Source organism: Cololabis saira, chromosome 9 (assembly GCF_033807715.1).
Source record: "Cololabis saira isolate AMF1-May2022 chromosome 9, fColSai1.1, whole genome shotgun sequence".
Lineage (NCBI taxonomy): Eukaryota > Metazoa > Chordata > Actinopteri > Beloniformes > Belonidae > Cololabis > Cololabis saira.
The window spans coordinates 21,321,335-21,341,708 of NC_084595.1; the positions used below are offsets into that span (position 1 = coordinate 21,321,335).

At 40.3% G+C, this 20,374-nt stretch overlaps 1 protein-coding gene across 1 annotated transcript in view; it reads right to left on the minus strand.

Annotated features, from left to right (window-relative positions):
• Positions 1 to 20,374, minus strand: part of si:dkeyp-14d3.1 (transmembrane protein 132C) — a 206,683-nt gene that overhangs the window by 99,152 nt on the left and 87,157 nt on the right. The window contains exon 3 of the mRNA XM_061730761.1: positions 8,176 to 8,322. Within this exon, the coding sequence (XP_061586745.1) occupies positions 8,176 to 8,322 (147 nt within the window). The remainder of the gene's footprint in view (positions 1 to 8,175; positions 8,323 to 20,374) is intronic.

Genomic DNA, 20,374 nt, shown 5'->3' on the forward strand with positions numbered 1-20,374 from the left:
CAATGTCCAGTGGTGGTGCTGGTGATCCAGCCGTAATGTAGCTGATGTGCTGAAATATATGAAATGTTTAACTTTAACACAGACGAATGCTATTGACATGGCGTGTGAAGGCATAGAGGTGCAATGGCAGTCTCATCAGAGGGTACATTTCCTCATGTCTCCTACAATCCAAATTGCTCTGTTTTCTGGAGGGCTGCATGTTAGGCCTTATGAGTCCCTGTTGTGCAGTCCGTATGGAGCCGATCTTCCAGACCATCGCCCCTTGAATAAACAGCATTATTCAACCCAAAAGAGACATAGGAACTAGAGTCAACATTGCTCTGAATTTATGAGTTGGGTAAATCTACAGCCTGCTTCAAGGACTCCATCCAGCAGTCGCCTTTCTATATTGGCACAGAACAATAATAACTTACCCGATATCCACAGATATAGGTGGTTTCTCGACAAAGAGATAGTACAGTACCTTCATGGATAACTGCATGTAATTGCTTGTGTGAATGAAAGGAATCGTTGACTCCTATCATAGAAATCATCTTGGAATAAATTGATAAATATGTGATACCCTTCTGTTTAAAAAAAAAAGAGGAAAAAATCAAATGCAAACTGCTTCCACACTTGACCTACCAACAGTATAATGTTCAAACACGTCATCATTTTTCTATTCTCAAAAGCTTGGAGAAGAAAGTACTCTGAGTGACAGCTCAACAGATGCAATACCTATGTCTAATCTCCTTCTATAAGAACTGCATTGGAACGACTGGGATGGAAGAGGGGATGAAAGAAAGAAATGGGGCCTTGTGTATTATCTATCAATCATGGGGCATCTCTGGTCTTCTATGTGAAGTGACTTTGACAGGTATGGGAATTAGGAACAGTTCCACATAGGAACAGTTCCACATACAGGCTCAAAGAGCAAGGTTTAGACTCTTGTCGAGCTTCTTCACTCAGTAAATTAGTAAAACAATAATTTTACTGGAGAGCAGGAGGAACGAGCGGAACAGTGTCCCTGCTCATTCACGCTGTTTTCTGATTGCTCAAAATGCAGAAGCTCATCTAAGACACATGCACAAACTGTCTATTAGATCCACGGGAATACTATCGTTTAAGGTCAACAGTTTGACATGGACATATTGACACATTGACTTTAAAAGTAATTGTTATTCCAAGAACATCCTCATGTTTACCTTATTTATTACTGTATATATACATATTAAGAGAGCAGCCTCCAAAGAGACCCTGAATACATTTCATATAATCATGTTTCCTGATGATTACACAAAACAAACTAAATAATACATTTAAAAATTATGTCAAAAAACAAATCTCAGTGGAACTCATTTTCAGCTCGCATTCAAAGTCTCATTTACTCATGAAACCCATGACTAAATATATTCTGACCATTATTCTAACGTGAATAAATAGAGGAGACAGGTGGAAATATAATGAAACTGAGCTTCATATTTTGCATTCCAGTTCATATTTTTCAGACAACAAAAACATTTCTATTTATACGACTGAGCTGTCAGAACTTATTATACAAGTGAATGGGTGCTCTGAGAAGTGGCTGCAAGGCTACTTTAAGCTCCCTGGGCAAATCAAGTCTGAAACGGTTTTAAAAGTCAGTTAAAGTTGCACCTTTGCATGGAAATAAGTTAAAATATCAGACACAAACCAATAAATATGGGTAGGACAAAGTCACAGGACAAGTTGCTGTATTGTTGTCTAACCGCCACTATAGTCTACTAATCTGCCCTTGTTTCATTATTGATGTTTTGAGTGTCTGCCTTTTTATCACAAGAACTCATTTGCTTTTGTGGGGAATCATTCATCTGGTATTTATATGAGTTTCTGTTTGAATTCTCAAAAAAGGTTTTATCTTCCTCATCATCCAGAAATGTTTATCTATTGAGGACAAATGACATGAACAGAGTGAAGGACCTGAATATATAGATTGATTGATTTCTTTATTTCAAACACAAGCATAAAAAAATTTAAAAATAAATAAATAAAACAGCAAAACATTAAAATACCAACATAAAAAGAACAATAATGATCACTAAATAATAAGTGTACCTTGGTAAACAAAGTAAATGAGAATTAATAAATAGAAATACAAAATGCGTTCAGTGTCCTGCTCGAAAAGGAGTAGTAAGAAGTAATAAACGTATTAAATCTTACGCCTAGTCGTTATACCAAGCTGATCTCACAACAATCCGTGAAATGCTCACGACCTCTTACCAATATTTTCCGTGGTACCAGCACGGAAAGTGGTAAAATTCTTAACCTAACCAGACCTTAACCAGAGCGTCGTCAAAACAGAAAACAATTTTTAATGGCTTTTGAACCAGGGAACGTTTGACACAGGGAATTCCCTCTGGTCGTCCCCTCTACGTCATAGAGTGACGAGTCGGGATCCTGAACACGTGACAAGTGCCCCGATCAGGTGCCGCCGGTTTGACTGTTATCAGCCCATTGAATGAGGTGTTATCAGCACACTTTAGTCCCATAAGTATAGACTAGTCGGGGCCTATTAACCTGCTAGTAGTTGCCTACATAGACATATACATAGATGTCCGAAACGTTGAAACTTTTAATTCTATGGTAGGCAATATTAGACTTGAATTAAAAAATGTGCAAAGACGAAGTCACACCCATCATCACACCCTTGATCTTATTTTGACCTATGGCATAGAAAATGAATAACTAATAGTATTTCCTCATAATCCCTTCTTATCTGTCCATCTTCTCACAAGCTTTAAAGTTTGCATTAATCAACTTCAAAGCATCAGAGAAAACGTTTATTATAGCAGATGCTGCAATCATTGTCCATTTTCTTTTCTTCATTCATCCTGTTCAGTGTCACAGGGGTCCATGATCGCATGAACAAGGAACCTTCTTTTATTGTCACATTGTTCTGTTCTGTGAAGATACTTTCCAATTTTTAAAGGCCTCCCTTTGATAATGTTGCTAGGTAACATGCTATAAATATCAATATTTATGCTAATTATGTCCAGCTATACTTATTTGTGAAGTCATATGCAATTATCTAGTTGGACCACAAGCATGTCTTGAAGACAAAAAGGTCTACTTGACTTTTAATTATCTTTCTTTCAGTGCAGATAACGCAGAAGTTGCTGTGTTGAGTGCCCCAGGATTATGCCTGCTCAACAATTGTTTGGATGACATTACTTAGGTTTCTGCTACTCCTGAGAGAAAGTTTTTCATTTTTTTTATACCAGCTTCAGTCCTGTTCAGGGTAACAGGGGTATGGAGGCAATGGGTAGGTCACTAGTCAATCACAAAGCTACAAAGACAACAAGACAGTCAAACGTAAGCTCACACTCACAATTTTATGAAAATAACTAGTTAAACCACGAGTCTTGAAGACAAAATGGCCTGGAAATCTTTTAATTTCCTGCTACTTAATTCGGATAAGACTGAAGATGTCTTTGGACCTGAATGCCACCCATGAAGCACTGGACACCTTCCTTCCTTCTGTTCTCTTAATTATTCATGTATGCATATGACATTATCATGGGTTTAACTTTGGTTTGAAAATGGGGGGAAACTCAGAATGGAGATTTGGGGTCCACTGGGAGAAAAAAAAATTGACTTCCTTTTTCTGCATTTCTACATACACTCACCGACCACTTTATAAGGTACACCTGTCCAACTGCCCGTTAATGCAAATCTCTAATCAGCCAATCACATGGCAGCAACTCTCTGCATTTAGGCATGTAGACATGGTGAAGACGATCTGCTGCAGTTCAAACAAGCATCAGAATGGGAAGAAAGGGTTTACATCTCTAGGGTTTACAGAGAGTGGTCCGAAAAAGAAAAAAATACCCAGTGAGCTGCAGTTCTGTGGGCACTAATGCCTTGTTGATACCAGAGGTCAGAGGAGAATGGCCAGACTAGTTTGAGCTGATAGAAAGGCAACGTTAACTCAAATAACCACTCATTACAACAGAGGTGTGCAGAAGAGAATCTCTGAATGCACAACACGTTAAACCTTGAGGCGGATGGGCTACAGCAGCAGAAGACCACACCAGCTGCCACTCCTGTCAGGTAAGAACAGGAAACTGAGGCTACAATTCACACAGGCTCACCAAAATTGGACAACAGAAAATTGGAAAAACGTTGCCTGGTCTAATGAGCCTCGATTTCTGCTACGACATTCAGATGGTAGGGTCAGAATTTGGCGTCAACAACATGAAAGCATGGATCCATCCTGCCTTTCCTGGCACACTTTGGGCCCAGTAGTACCAATTGAGCATCGTGTCAACGCCACGGCCTACCTGAGTATTGTTGTTGACCATGTCTATCCCTTTATGACCACAGTGTACCCATTTTCTGATGCTACTTCCAGCAGGATAACGCACCATGTCATAAAGCATGAATCATCTCAGACTGGTTTGTTGAACATGACAATGAGTTCACTACTCAAATGGCCTCCACAGTCACCAGATCTCAATCCAATAGAACAACTTTGGGATGTGGTGGAACGGGAGATTCGCATCATGGACGTGCAGCCGACAAATCTGCAGCAACTGCGTGATGCTACCATGTCAACATGGACCAAACTTTCTGAGGAATGTGTCCAGTACCTTGTTGAATCTACACAATGCCACGAAGGATTCAGGCAGTTTTGAAGGCAAAAGGGGGTCCAACCCGGTTCTAGCAAGGTGCACCTAATAAAGTGGCCAGTGAGTGTACATGTATATAGGGACAAAATCAACAAAATAATTGGACAGATTTATATATTTTACCAGAATGTTCAAAGTTATTAATGAATAAAAAACGGTCCTACATTATGTCTCATTAAATGAAAGGGCAAGCTACCAAAAATTGTGAGAAAAATGTTATGAAATTTGAAATCTTCTATTTGCCTTTTGTGTAAGATCAGAGTTAAAATAATGTGAGGCAGTTTTACTGTTTTTTCCTTTCATTTTTATAGCTTTGTGCATGAAAGGGTTAATGCAACTTTGTGCTTCTGCTTCTTCTCTCTCTCTCTCTCTTCTCTTTGATGCATCTCCTCCTCATCTGTCTGACATGAAAGAACAATAAAAGCTTCAATGGTGAAGCGAAAACCGAAGCCATAAACCATGTTTGAAACACTGTTGGTGTAGGTCTTTTTGTCCCTTTAATTCAACGTTATACTTTCATCAATCCTGGGTTCAATTATTATGTAAACATCTTACTTTCCCTGTGAACAGATTAAAATGACTTTATAGTGCAGATCCCCTACATGCAGACCAGAGTTTCTGCTGCCCCCGGCCTCCCCTTTGTTTCTATTTACCAGAATTGTCGTACAAATTCCCACAGAATATTAACAAAAGCCCAATAAAATGAATGCCAGCACTTATTTTCTTCAAAATAAACATTTATATAAACTATAAAAAGCCTCAAAATGCAATAAAGAGTGGGTTTTATATTTCTATTTGAATAGAACATTTGGCATAAATTAGAAATGTCTGAGTCACAAGGTCATAAAAGTATTAAAAAAGAACCCAAAACGAATAAGAAACATTTCTCCCCAATGAAAAGAATATTCAAAAAAGTGAACAGTTACTCCTTTAGCGCAGCTATTCAGCTTGGGTTCACAGTGGCTTGGTATATAGACCGTATGTAAGCTGTTGAGAAGAAAAACCTACAATATTTCAGCAGTTGGTTGTTTGTTGATCGTCCCTAAAGGAGACCATGGCGGACAAGTAGTGAATGTCTGTCAAATATCCAACACCTCCACCTTTAAAACTAAACTTAAAACCTTTCTGTTTAGTAAAGCCTATAGTTAGTGTTTAGTAAACCTCTAGCTGGTGTTGGTAAATCTCTAGGTAGTGTAAACTCTAGTGTGTTAGAGTCAGTAGGCATAGTTGCAGCTATAGAACAAGACTATAATAGTAAACTCAAATATAGCTTTGCGGTAGATATGCTGCTATAGGCCTATGCTGCAGGGGGGCACCGACATGATCCGCTGGGCGGTGCCTCTCACCCTTCTTCTCCTCTCCTTTCCCCTTCCTCTCTTCTCCATTACCATTTTTATTTATTATAAATATCTCATAGCTATCGTTTTTGTCCAACGTTCCTGTAGTTTCTTGTGCCGGCCCCCCTTTTTTCTCTTTTGTTGCATGTTTGTTATGTGAAATTCGACTTTAAAGCTGACTCACTGAGTCACTGAGTCGGACGGAACTCTGCTCTTCCCCTCAGCTCGCTTTCTCTTCTCCAGCCCAGCGGGCCTGCCTACCAGCGCATCTGAGACCACGTCTCCCCATTTTTCCTGAGAGCTGGGATGGGGGGGGGGGCTTCGGGACCAGGATTGACCGGCCGAGTGTAAGATCCGATATCAGAGCGCGGCATACTCTGACTACCCTGTCTCTTTGACCTGTTTCGTTCCGAGTCCTGTCTTGCACCAGGAACCGTGGACGACCGCCAGCGTGAGCCAGAATCAGCCGCAGAGGCTCCAGCCCACTTGGACCCGTGAAGCCCACGCGCCCGGCGACCCAAACGGGACGAACCGCATGTTCCAACGGACGGAACCGGCCCCCGTGCGCAGCGAGCCGAAAGAGCCGGCTCAAGGCGCGCTGCATCAACTGTCCTTTTCATTCCAGAGTTGGAAGCAGAGAGGACCGAGAGGCCATCTCGGACTGAAAAACCCCGGCAGAAACGTGAATCGGGACCTGAAAAGCTTGCAGCCCCTCCAGACCCGGAGCAAAGGAGGCGTGAGATTCTGGTTTTGGGCAGTCAGTTAATTTAGATTTAAAGTTAAATTGTGTTTAATGTAACTTTGTATGCATATTACTGCATAACACGCTGGCGGGGGCGCCGCCATCTTGGTCGGGCCCACGTGAAGCAACGTTGTTTTGAGACACACGTGGATCATCGGGAGATTTGCAACACAGGATTTATAGTTTTTTTCCCTTAATGTAGTTAACGTTTTATTCTCATTTTTCTTTATAGTTAGTGTTTTGTGTTTTTCTATGTAGTGAGCCATCGGAATTTATCCAAGGTGTCGCTTTTTCAGTTATCATTTTCCTGGTGAGACCAGGTGGTGCCCCGTTTTGATTAAGTCATTTTGACAATTCAATTTGATAAATAATCTACTTTATTAATTATTAATAATTGTTGAAGGACAATTATTAATAACTCTTGATAACTGAAACAGCGCCCCCTCTGTGTGGCACAACACAGGGGATTTAACTGAACAAACAATTTGGTGTAATGTTATTTTCCTTAGCTAGAACTGGCATGGTCACAGCCTCAGTTGGTTAAAGATGCATGCCGCTGTTTATGTTTAATTTGCTGTAAGACTTTTTGGACAAAAATATCAATAAAGATGCAGTTGCAATGCCAAGTGTCTTGTTTTCTTAAAGAAATTGGTTACAACCCGCTAAGTGGAGTGAGAGCTAAAAAGTAACTACGTCAGCTTTTCCCAGCCCTAAATCTGTCTAATGCATAAAATTACACCTGTCACTCGAAAGTTTGATTTACTAAAACCACTTCCTGATCCAAGAGAGAAAAACCATTAAAAAACACAAAGGCCTTCGATCAACACTTAATTAATGCAACAACCTTTCCCTCGTGCTGGAAATCACTTCCCTATCTGCCAGATTAGTTTGAAGACGTAAATACAGATTGGAAATGGCCAAATCAGCTCTGACGCTTGGCAGTGGAGAAAATAAGTATGCAAATAAAAAATGAGAGTAAGAGCGAGACAAGATGCCAAGAGCCTCAGAGCAAGAGAAAAATTGAGATACTGCAAAAGTTGACTTATTTGCTCCCAAAAGGGATGTCAAGTCAAGTGTTTCATTTCAGCAGAGGGAACATTGCTTAGATAAGCATTTGCACTGTATATTCCAGCTCTTGTAGGTCTCTAGCAAAATATGAGAGTGACAGCACTTTTGAAACTGAAAACCAAAAACATTTTAGGACTTTGGCTCTCTAAGCCTTATAGAGCAATTTTACAATAGGTACAAACGTGATGTGTGCCCTACACAAAGGGACAACTGATCTCAGGATCAAACATTCTGCAAAATAATGTTTTAAAACATATCCCAACCTGGAATTTATTGACTCCCACTAATAGGTTTTTTTCAGATGAACTAACTTGAAAACTCGTTAATGAACCAATCATCCAAAATGTTATTTCTCTGAAGTTCATATCAACTGTACACTGACCTTTGCTGATCATTGGTGGACTCCTTTCTGTGGCAGTGGAAGGTCACCACTCGATGGCCTTCACTCCTCACATCCTGGCTAACCATCCACTGAGCGGGGTTGCTGGGTCGAGCACCGAGAAACGTCACTCCTTCTTTCAGCTTGACTCTGTAGAGAGAGAGAGAGAGAGAGAGAGAGAGAGAGAGAGAGAGAGAGAGAGAGAGAGAGAGAGAGAGACCAACAAAACATGCTTGAGCACAGATGACCTTCAGTTGCACAAATCATTCCTTAAACATGGTTGAGCCATGTAAACCATTTTCATTCAAAGAGACAATGATGCTTTTTTTAAAGAAATTGTATCTATTTATTTATTTATTAATTTGGGACCCTGTCAAGTCATATCACTCAGTTGGTCCACTGCAGCATCAAAGCTTCAAAAGGATGTATCAGCCTTGATACTGTCATTTATTTATTTATATTAATCTGGCTATTCTAATTTTCCCAGAGGCCAACTGGTTGTGGTTTAAAAAAAAAAAACAACAAAAAAAACACATGATCTTGTTAAACTTGTGCTCCCTAAACTGTCGGCGTATTAAAAACTACTAACACTTTGTGATCTACCATCTGTGCTGAATAAGCTGTTTGCCATAAAAATGAGGTTAAAAGGTTAAAAAGGTTTGTCTGTGATAAAATTACAGAATCATTGTCCTTCGCTCAATGAATTACTAAGGAGGACGAATTTAAAAAAGACAAAGAAAACAAAACAGAGGTCTCTATAAAATTAAAGCATATTATGAAGTGCCCACAGTACACATTGTGATATAAAGGTAATCGTTCTGATATCATTAGATTGAGAATAATACTTTATAACATAGCATAGACAAAAGTCTTTTTGTCTGAGGGTGACAGTGAAGTAACAAGATTTAAGAGGAGACTAAATTATAATAGAAGGGCTAATAACTCTCCCTGTCCAATCCATACCAGCTTGGTAAATGAGACCAAGGATAGGGCCGTGCTTTCATCTTGAAATTGTTGCTGCCCTTTTAAAATGCAATTGCCTATCTGTCTTCCAATGAATATATCAAGTCTCCTTCTTTGATGTGCTATATAGTCATGTGCAGAAGGCTAGATCTGAGATATGAAATCACAGGAAAGGTAAACTGTAAATCGCAGGGTCACTGTAAATGTGTGTGCAATGATCATTTCTTGTGCTGCATTGTTTCTAAGAGGCTTTTGCAGCGTTATCACCTTAAAAAAAGCACAATGTGTTTTGCGGTAACTTTGTTGCAAAACTATTTTTGAAGAGCGTCTAATCAAATCCTAGTGGGCCATTTTTTAGACCTCCCTTAGCATGCAGTGAGTTGCAATGTTACGGATGCACCTGACCAGACTGGTTTTCACAGAAAAACACAAGATTAGTCTTACTTTTAAACACATGATGTCAAAAACTGAAAATGAAAGTAGGGACAACATGTCTACTGTATATCTAACCCACAAAAATAGGGAAGGTTTCTCAGTTGGTAGAGCATTCGCCCATGAACCTGAAGGTCAGTGGTTCGATCCCTAGTTCCTCCTGTGTCCAAGTGTCCTTGGGTCTTGTCCCCTGGTTGCTCCCGGTTGTCAGGCCAGCGCCGATGTATGGCAGCTCCGCCGACAACAGGTGTGTGTGAATGTGTGTGGGTGAATGTCTACAGTGTAAAGCGCTTTGGGGCTGTAGGAGTACAGCTGGAAAGCACTATATAAGTGTAAGCCATTACCATTTACAAAAAGAAAGAAAAAAGTAAACAAAATGAACAATATCTTTAAACAAGGAGGTGTTCTGCGACCTAAAAACATAGTCTCACTCGACTCGGCCAATATCTCCTGCGACACCTAAAAGTGGGTTTATGTAGTTGCAGCCTGTGTGTCCTCCACAAAGAACGACAAATAACACAAAAACACAATTTTCTTTTCTAATTGCTTTGCTTCTCCTCTGCCAGCATGTAATTTCACCACATCACGTGTGACCACCACCATGTATCTGTGCCATGCATCATTTAAAGGTATTGTGACATCATTTTTAACATGCTTTTAACACTATTAAAAGTCTTGGCCAACATCCCTCAAATGTGTCTAAAAGAGTGTAACAAGAAAAACTTCAATCTAGTACTCTTTTCCTGGCTTTTTATTACAGTGATTTTTTGCGCCGTGAAAAATGCTTCCTTTTCTCCCTTTCCTGTCAATCATTGCCCCGCTCCTCCTCCAAACCTCCTCCTCCTCCAGCCATACGCTCACAGCGGCGTCGGAGAGGGAGCGACAGGCGAAGCATGCACGGAAAAGCAGGAGGGCGAACCACAGCAAACAATCATAAAAATAAAGGCATGCAAGCAGCACTGTCCCCTTATCTTAAGTCCAGTCAGTGGCCGCGGGTCTTCTTAGCAGTTTTCCTCCGGTGATTAGAACAAAAGAGGCTCTAAACTGCTCCGTGTAAGCCTCATTTATGGTTCCGCGTTAAATCGACGCAGAGCCTACGCCGTAGGGTTCAGCATATGGTGCGCGTCGCCGCGTAACCCTACGCCGTAGGCTCTGCGTCGGTGTAACGCGGAACCATAAATCAGCCTTTATGGTGCACTGGAGAGGAGAGGAGGCAGGGAGCTGGGTGGAGGGGGCGGTGATTTAGCGGGCCGTTACGTAACGGCCCGCCACCAAACCACATGCGCCGTTTTTGCATAGTTATGCGGAAAATCCCAGAAAGCACACAATACACTGAATGTTAAAAGTTCGTTGTTTTTTGGGTGTAATTGATGTCAAGACACCCAACAAAACACAAAAAATCAAGAAAAATGTGTTTTTCATGTCACAATCCCTTTAAGAGGTTGTCTTCGTGTTTTGTATTTTGGTGGGATAACCACCCTCCATCCTTCCATTACTAAACACTAAAGGAAAGGGAGTTGAAAAAAAAAAGAAAAATAATCATCATAATAACTGTACTTCTTTGCAGACCGTCTGCAACCAGAGCCTGGTTTCATACCATTATTTAAAATTAGGAGGCTCAATACATCAGAATATCACACAGGTATAAACAACTACAGTGTGCAGTGTAACAGACTGAGTTTTAATGGATTACAAAATATGAAAACACACATAACACATGTATAATTGCACCAGGCAGCTTATTGTAGTAATTTTGGTCATCAGAGTCTTCTTTGTATCCTTATATTCAGCTTTTTTTCCCATTAAAACTTTAGCTTGGTGCCTCATGTTGCTCTTCAGTTACTTTACTACTCCATTTCTCACCCAGAACTTTATAGCAGCATGAAAGACTTTCTTTTATGTTCAAATATTAGTTTCAATCTCATTTCAAGAGATATTTGCTCAGTTTTATGCAAATGTTTAAGCTTTTGCCATCTCATGTTAGCCTGATAAACCAAAAGCACATCTAAAAAAGGACCCACAGGGTCTCTCCATTCAAGCGCAATACTATCGGTTGCTCATCAAACTGTCTTTGCATGCAGCTGGTTAGCACTACGACCAGTCAGAACTGTTGTGCTACCGTCATGTGATCATGTGAACTCTGAACCCTTATAAATGTTTATGAACTAGGGCTGGGCGATATGGCCTTTTATTAATATCTTGATATTTTTAAGCCATGTCACGATACACGATATATATCTCGATATTTTGCCTTAGCCTTGAATTAACACTTGGATGCATACAATCACACCAGTATGATGATTCTATATGTCTACATTAAAACATTCTTGTTCATACGGCATTAACATGTGCTCATTTTAAACTTTCATGCAAAAAGGGGGAAATACCAACTAAGTCAAATTTACCAAAACTGTATTTATTAAACAGCTACTAAGCAGTGAGTGGTACAAACATAAAAATTGTAATTTAAGAACATCTTCTGGTCCCGGTTTTACCTGGGATTAGCTGCTCTCGAGCAGGAGGGGCCCCTTAGAGCACCTTTATATTCAGACTAATGTAGGTGTAGGGACAGCAATGTTTCATCCTCTCCTCCTTTACTTTGCATCACTTTCACTTACTTTTAGAAATAGGCTATGACGTCATATAGTCTTGTTTGACTTTGTTCCGATGATAGTGATTGATTTCATGTTGACACATATAAGCAACACTTGGTGACGTTTCTCAGCTCTGGAAGAGAAAGGCTCGGCTGCGCGCAGATGCGTGTGCGCACTGACCGGCTCCTCTACTCTCCGGAGAGCCGTCCGCGTCGCGCGAGGAGAAAACATCCCTTCCCATCTTTACTAAACCGTCCCAGTTTTTGCTTTGAAAAGAGTCCGTCGCGCATAGCAACCGCGCGGATGAACTCACAGCGCAAATAGGCCGAGTTTGGGAAAGTTAGGTGGAAGTCACCAGCGGTCCCGGACAGCAACGCCGACACCAGCTACCGCTACCTTTCTGCTGGGCGTATGATGATGCACGTGACTGACGTATGTAACTAGGTGCGCTTGTTTTATCTCTCTGAGAAGGAGAGACGAGACGAGAGAGTGAGAAAAGCCTGTAATTTAATGCCCGCGGCTAAAAGCAAATGTGTGACAATGTATACTCAAATATTCACGATATAGTCATTTTGTACGTCGCACAGAGTAGAAGCCGCGATATCTCGAGTATACTCGATATATCGCCCAGCCCTATTATGAACATTTGTGTTTTGGTGAAATTCAACTTTAAAGCTGGTTCAATCCTCAGTCTGGAATCAGCTTTAAAGCTTCACCTAAGATGGCCGCTTTGCAAAAGCACGGCCCGGCCTAAGGCGGAGCTCCACCGATCCCCCTTTTCGTTTCAGGGAGAAGGAGAGAGAAACCGAGAGACTCTGACTGAAAAACCCCGGCAGAAACATGATCAGCACCTGAAAGAGCCCGCAGTCCCCCCAGATCCGGAGCCCGGAATGTGTGAGGTTATGGTTTTGGGCAATCAGTTTAATTTAGAACGGTTCAGAGATAAATTTGTGTTTGATGTTATGTTACTGTATGCATATTACTGTTGTTTGTTCATTTTGTGGCGCCATTTCGCCAGTTGATCACGGTTAAAACACCTTGATCGCCATCCTGTCTGATTGCACGTGGTGTGACGATCTTTAAATACCACGTGCAGCCAAGTCGTTTTGAAACACAGATGATCGGAAGTTTTATATCACGTGTTTACTGTTTTGGTTTCTTTTCCTTATGCAATTAACGTTTTATTCTTGTTGTTTTTCTTTATGGTTCCTGTTTTATGTTTTTAATGTAGTTTGCCGTCAGGATTTATTCAAGGTGTCGCTTTTCCACCCGCTTGACACCTAAATGTAAATAAATTCTGATTGATTTTAATGAGAGAAGTTGTTTGTGTTGTTTTGCACATATTTTGTCACAATGGCTGATTTGACAGAGCTAGTGCCAAACTTGTAACTACCTTCAACATTATTCTGCAGAAATAATAGCCTTTACTGTTATTCTGGTGGACTGATCCCTACTTTGAGACTGATTCTGCTGTTAAAGTTATCATTTTCCTGGTTAGAGCCCAGGTCGTGCCCTGAATAATTAAGTCATTTTGAATAATTCAATTTGATAAATAATCTACTTGATTAATTATTAATAATTGTTGAAGGACAATTATTAATAACTCTTGATAACTGAAACAGCGCCCCCTACTTGTGGCACAACAGAACCATGAACAAGGTGACATATTCAGAACGACGGAAATTAGTGTGTTGTGTCTTTATTCCGTGGCCTGTCAGCAAATACATCTACTTGCAAAGGAATGATCTGAGTGCTTGCTGACTTGAGTCCTATATTCAGTTTTCAAAGAAAAAGTCTTAATCTTTAACTGTCAATGCCAAAGCTGATTAATTTATACTCAACTGCTGTCATCTACACTGTTTACATCCAGATTATGTCTGCGCACTAGTGTAATATCCAGCATTATAAAAGCGACTTAACCACTGTGTTTGATGGGTGTGTTCAATAAAGTCATCATTGTAAGCGCAATGTGTTTGTCCATGAGGAAGTTTTATGGCAAATGACTGCAGAAAACCAATTAACTCCAAAGGATTCCTATATTTTTTTTTCTTACAAGTCTGAAACATTATTCAATTCATCCGTTATTGTGTTGCATCAGCGTCATGCTGTTCAGGGTCTAGGAAGGCTGAGTCTTATCCCACCAGTCATTAATTTTCTTTTTTATACCTTATATTAGATGGGAGAAACAAAATAAGATACACCAAATAAAATTTCATAATCCCTTTCTGCTCTGAAATTCATGGAGAATCGAAGCACATCATACAATAAAAGTGTGCAATATTAGTACAACTGAGGATTCTTTTGGTCCAGTATATACGTTAAATCCACTCAAGCCAAGGTGAGAGGAAGTGGTGAGGATGGAGCATACAAATGTAACAAAAATCTAATCTGCAGCTTTTCACAGGTCCCAGCGAGACCAGGAGGGTTGTGTATCTGGTTTTGTCACACTTCAGTGATCGGCATGTCTATTACTGGATCCGAGTGAGGTTTCAGAATGTTTTAAACAGAGTTTACTCTCCAAAGGTAGTCAGTCATTACTCCACGGTCAATATCCTGCCAAGAGAGCAGTTGTTGCTGAAGTGTTTTTATTGACTTAATGGTCAACTTGGCTTTGTAACCAGTAAGCGTAGGAGGTTAAATACAAGACAGTCAATTTCAGAGACTAAATGATGTTAAAACTTCAGCTGGGCAAACAATACACTCACTGATTCATCATGTTATCAAGTACATTTTGAAAATCAAATAGGCACTAATCACATGGTACAGTGGATGTAGAATAAAATTACATCTATCATCCAGTGATGGTGCTAATTATAATACATGCTGATCAAGATAAGAATGGAAGTCACATTTCATAGCATTCTGACAGTCTTTATATTTCACAAAAAACCTCATGGCAGACGTGAAATGGTGATTTCATGTTTGTTGTGACAATGTGCAATATTAGCTGTCAAATGTGTATTCCACTCGATACAAGAGAACTTCATTTTGTGGTTGCGCCGCATGAGGAGTAAGATCACCCATGATTTAGATTAATGCTGTATTGTTATAAGAACATTAACCTACCTGTTGCCTTGGTTACCAGAGGACTCACAGAGCTTAACAGACCATCATCTGATCCAATCACATCCTTAATGTCAGTAAACAGTTACTTGAATTTTTTTTCTATTTTAAAGTCTAATTTATATATACATATTTAAATAGAGATTTTGTTCCCGCTGTGCTCTATGCAGTGGGAATGCATTTCATGATGGACAGATCGACCCTTTGCTTCAATCATGAGAGTTAAATTAATTTTAGCTGCCCCTCCGCATTACTTACGTTTGGCAAGATATAAACAAAGACTTTGATCTGCCATGAGTACAATGCTTATTTATAGATGAAGAAGTATTCATTGCGATATGATCAAAATATCAGTCCTATTTAACTTTATAAAGAGTGCCTCATTATGCAAACTTTGTATTCAAAATATGTGTTTTTTTCTACTTTCTTTGATTGCTGTCTGGGTAAAGTGTAAAAAAGTTAATTATTTTCAATACTGTTAAGGCAAATTTTGAAGAAAGACAAGAAATAAATATAAAAGTTGGAATTTCAAACTGTGTAAATAGAGATGTTCTTCCAAATTCACCATCAGGAAGAAACGTATGTAAGCTTATCCAGCAGCTTCAAGAGAAATGAGCCAAGGTTCAAGTGTATACTAGAAGAACTTGTCTTCTTGTGTCAATAATTATAATCCCTGTCCAGTGCTAAAAAGGAACCATAAACCTCCAGCACAGAGAGAATATAAGGAGAGAGAAACCCTTTTAACAAAGTTTAACTGCCTTTATTGTCCATTGGTATCCTGTAAGTAAATATAGAGGGTGAATGGGGGTTTGAAGTCGATGCCCCGCTGATAAGCTTCAGAGCACACAATGAAGGTTGTCACAGAGTCGCTTTGGCAAGTGTGTGTGTGCTTGCGCGTGAGGGCGAGTTAGCACGGCAGAACACAACGCTCTTGTCACTCAGCTCATTCTGCAAGTCCAGATTCCTTTGTGTAAGCCCACACTGATGAGCTGCCCGTTTGGTCTGTGTCTATTACCAAAGTGGAACAGTGGCTGCTTAACAAGAACGTCTTTTTCTGCCAAAATGGCACAAGAACTGTGTAGAAAGGGCTCTTGTTGCATTGCTGTAATGAACATTTTGAAACAATGTTATTTTTACAGCTGCAGCCACTGCCAGTTACAGGATATAAAAGCTAAATGTTTGAACCAACAAAAACGTTAACAATAAGATGTTGTTTCCAATTGCTATTCTAAAATAATACATACAGTAGTTGCCATTATTTGGTTCTCAACAGACTCCTCAGCTGAGTCTGGTGCAAAGAAACATTAGGCTCACACTTGTCTGACCCAATATCCTGACTCTTCTGCTGGCCCATACTACCATTACTCAAGTCTGAGTCTAGGTTAAGAACCTCTGTTTAAGTGCCCATTCATTTACACAAATAAAATAAATAAATAAAACATGATGGCAAATCTACTGACTTTGTTGGTTAAAATTCAGCCTTCTGTATTTTTGAATTTTTTCTAGTATGCTGCTACGTCATGTTCTTAAATACACCTATACATGATGCAGGTGTTGCGTACGTGCCGTCATCTCCATGCCTGTGCAACCATGCGGTGCCAAAGCACACCTGTTCCGATAATGCCTGAAACCAGGAGTCCAGGAGTGGTGCCATGCTTGAGCATGGAACAGTTGATAAGAGAATAGAAGTACCAGTAAAGTTGGCTTAGGGGTCAAAGGTTTAATCTCTCGACATTTCCTCCTAATCTGAATTATTGTTTTCTGTGGTCCAGTGCACACAATGCAGGTTCACTGCAGTAACATCTGATGCACATTCTTTGGCCAATCAACGTAGCCCAAGCAGGGTGGTCATTTTTATTTGTTTTTTTCCTCTTACACCATATTTGAACTTTTGGGCCTATGTACCTAGTCAAATTATATTAAACTGCATAGTATGGTATTCCAGAAAGGCCAAGGAGAACAGTATAAAAAGGGAACAGTGTTTAGTAGGGGTGTAACGGTACACAAAAATCGCGGTTCGGTACGTACCTCGGTTTGGAGGTCACGGTTCGGTTCATTTTCGGTACAGTAAGAAAACAAAATGCAAAATATAAACGTGCTAGTTGTTTATTACACACACACAAAATAACATTGGCTCTACATGTGCCGGCGCTAGGACCCCGCGGACGCATGGTGTGTCGTCGGGCGGTTTTTTCCTTCATGCTTCCCTGCAGCGTCACATGCAAACACAAACACACGTACTTGGCAGAAATATTTCTTTATATAATGTTGTCTGTCGCCCGCGATATTTTTTCTTTTTTTGGCCGGCGCCATAGTTGGCTGGCTACAAACTCTATACATCCCATAATGTATAATAATATGCCCGCGCTCTCAGCAGCGGTACTCGCATCGTTAAGGCTGATTTATGGTGCCGCGTTACACCAATGCAGATCCTACGGCGTAGGGTACGCAGCGAGCAGCCGTACGGTGCACGTCGCTGCGTACCCTACGGCGTAGGCTCTACGTCGATTTAACGCCGAACCATAATTCAGGCTTTACTAGGCAACGAAGCAGGTTGACTCACGTTGCAGAACAGCGCTGAAGAGGCGCTCATAAACGTAAATGCTCATTGTTTTGTTTTTTTAGGCCTGGCGGGGGTCTTGTTGGCCTGGCGGCCCCGCCAGGCCTAAACAATGGTAGGGGAAACACTGGACTTGTCACAATTATGTGCTTAGCTCTTTAGTTCTTCATTAGTTAGTACTTTTTTCTTTAATCTTAATACTTTCTCTGTGTGTGAGCGCAACTGCCTATGTGCAGCTCAGCAGCGCTCTGCTCCACAACGTGCAGTCCTCTACTTAATATGTCCGTGTGGAAACTGGTTCGGTACGCCTCCGTTCCGAACCGAACACGCTATACCGAACGGTTCAATACAAATACATGTACCGTTACACCCCTAGTGTTTAGCTCACAGTCTGAAGCAGAACTGTGGACAGCTTATCAGGTTGCAGTGGCACCATACTAAGCTTGAGTGAATTAAAGAAAGAGAAGTGGATCTGGAAAGTGCCCAGTCGATCACAGCGCACACAGTGGTGCATTTACAACTCTTCTTTTCATCTTTTCATGTCGTTGTGACCTGTGCCTGGGTAAAAAGCGAAAGAAAGAAACACACTGTACTATTTTTGATCTCTCTTCTGTTTTTGTCTTGTTTTTTTTCTCACCACCCTTTCTCACCACCCTTCTCCCTAAGACCTGATTGTGTTCTTGGACTTCTCAGAGGCTCCCATAATAAGAGCTACTTCTCAGCGGGGCAATTTCAGAAATAAATGTTTTCTGGGGGAAATCCAATATGTTGGAGATTAGATGATCTGGGGGATGTAGACGTAGTCGTCTACACCTCTGTGTCTTTTTTCCCATTTGGCTCTGTTGAGTTGCTCATGTATTACGTGAATCTTCCTCTTGACTCCTTTGAGAACCATATGCATCCACAATCAGCATCTCTACGAGGAAACTTGTTTTATTGTGCCATCCTACCTACATAAACAGTGTGTCGGGATTGCAACGGCTCAGTGGGGAACAAGAGGAATAGACAGGCTGTAGTGTGGGGAACGGCAGAGAGATGTTGGGATGACAGTACTTTGTGATGGTTTGTGGTTGGCGGCTAATAGAATAGTAAAGATATGAGTCTACTGTTTCAGAGACCATAACCGGTGAAAGGCAGGCAAACGCCTACACTCCCATCCCAAATTGACATATAAAAACACACTTACTTTCTTTCAGTAATGTTCAATAAGGCATGGAAACTTCTGCAAAGTCTTAAAAAATTCAACAAAAAATGTATAATACCATATGCTGATTGTGTGCTTGAGTGTGTAGCCTATACTTTTGAGAATGTTTGCCGGGTGTCCAAAAGGAATTATGGAGTTTGAAGCAGAAATATGGTTGAATTTATACAACTATCTTGCTGGCTATAAGACAGCATTGTCTGCCTTCATAAATATTCATGTATTAAGAAAATGTGTGTCTTATGTATCTATAAAATATACAATGGCACAAAAAATGTATCCAGTAAAGATTGTAGGCGTTTTAGTATATTAAGCAAAAAAGAGATAAATAAACAAGATAATGGACGCAGCACATGCAGCAGCAGCTGGTAACTCCTGCAAATCATGCTACATTTTTTTATTGATCTTTTCTTTCTTTTTTATTGTATTTTATAACATGTCTTCCCATGTCTGTGCTCACCAGAGATGGAAAGACTTTTTATGTATTTCTTTTTATTTAAGTTTTTGCTATTTTGTTGGGCTTTGTCTCAGTTTAATTGTGACCTGTTACTTTTGTGCTCCTTTGTCTGTTTAGTTAGATTTCCTGTCTTATTTTGAAAATGTTTTTCCAGAGTCTGTGGCTTCCTTTATTGCAATATTTCACAATTGTCACCACATGTGTCTTTTAGCCCATGAGTGTTTGCCAGTGGGTACATACTGTTCCATCTTGCCTCCTTCCCCTGCTAGTCTGTCATGCTTCCCGTCACTCATTTATCTCTTGCCTGCTCTCTTTTCTTTTAGGATCTTTTCTTTTTTTCTTTTTTTTTTATCCTGCTGTGTGCACCACTTTCTGTTAAAACTTTGTTTGCTACTGCTGCCTCTCAGTCTCGTGCATTTGGGTCCTATACTCCTACATATCCATAGTCCTTCCATGACAGGAGGAAAAGTGTCAAGCTAAGTCAGCTTAAACTTTTAATTGTTGCTGTTTTTTTCTGTTTAGGTTGCAAAAGAATAGCTTGGATGAAACAAAACTAAGATTGAAAGACACAGGAGACCTGCAACAGTATTGCCCACACAACTGCAGAGACGTATTTGTCACACAATGGCAGAGTAAAACTGCTGCATTACAGACCTGCTGGCATGGCTGACTTAAGTGTCATAATGGGTAAACCTATGTATAAATGAAGGTTAAGATAATTATACCAAACTGCAAGAAGAAGGGTCAGCTTGGGCTGAGCGAGTGTGAGTGTAGTGGGGCTCTGCTCAGCTGGAGCGCGAGGCAAAAGAAGCTTATATCAGCTCAGAGGTTTTGAATAGTGAGGAAATTTAACCGAAAAATGTCAATAAGCTAAAATGTGATGCTCCGACAGAAAACTGCAAATTTTCGGAATTTTATATAAACATGAATCT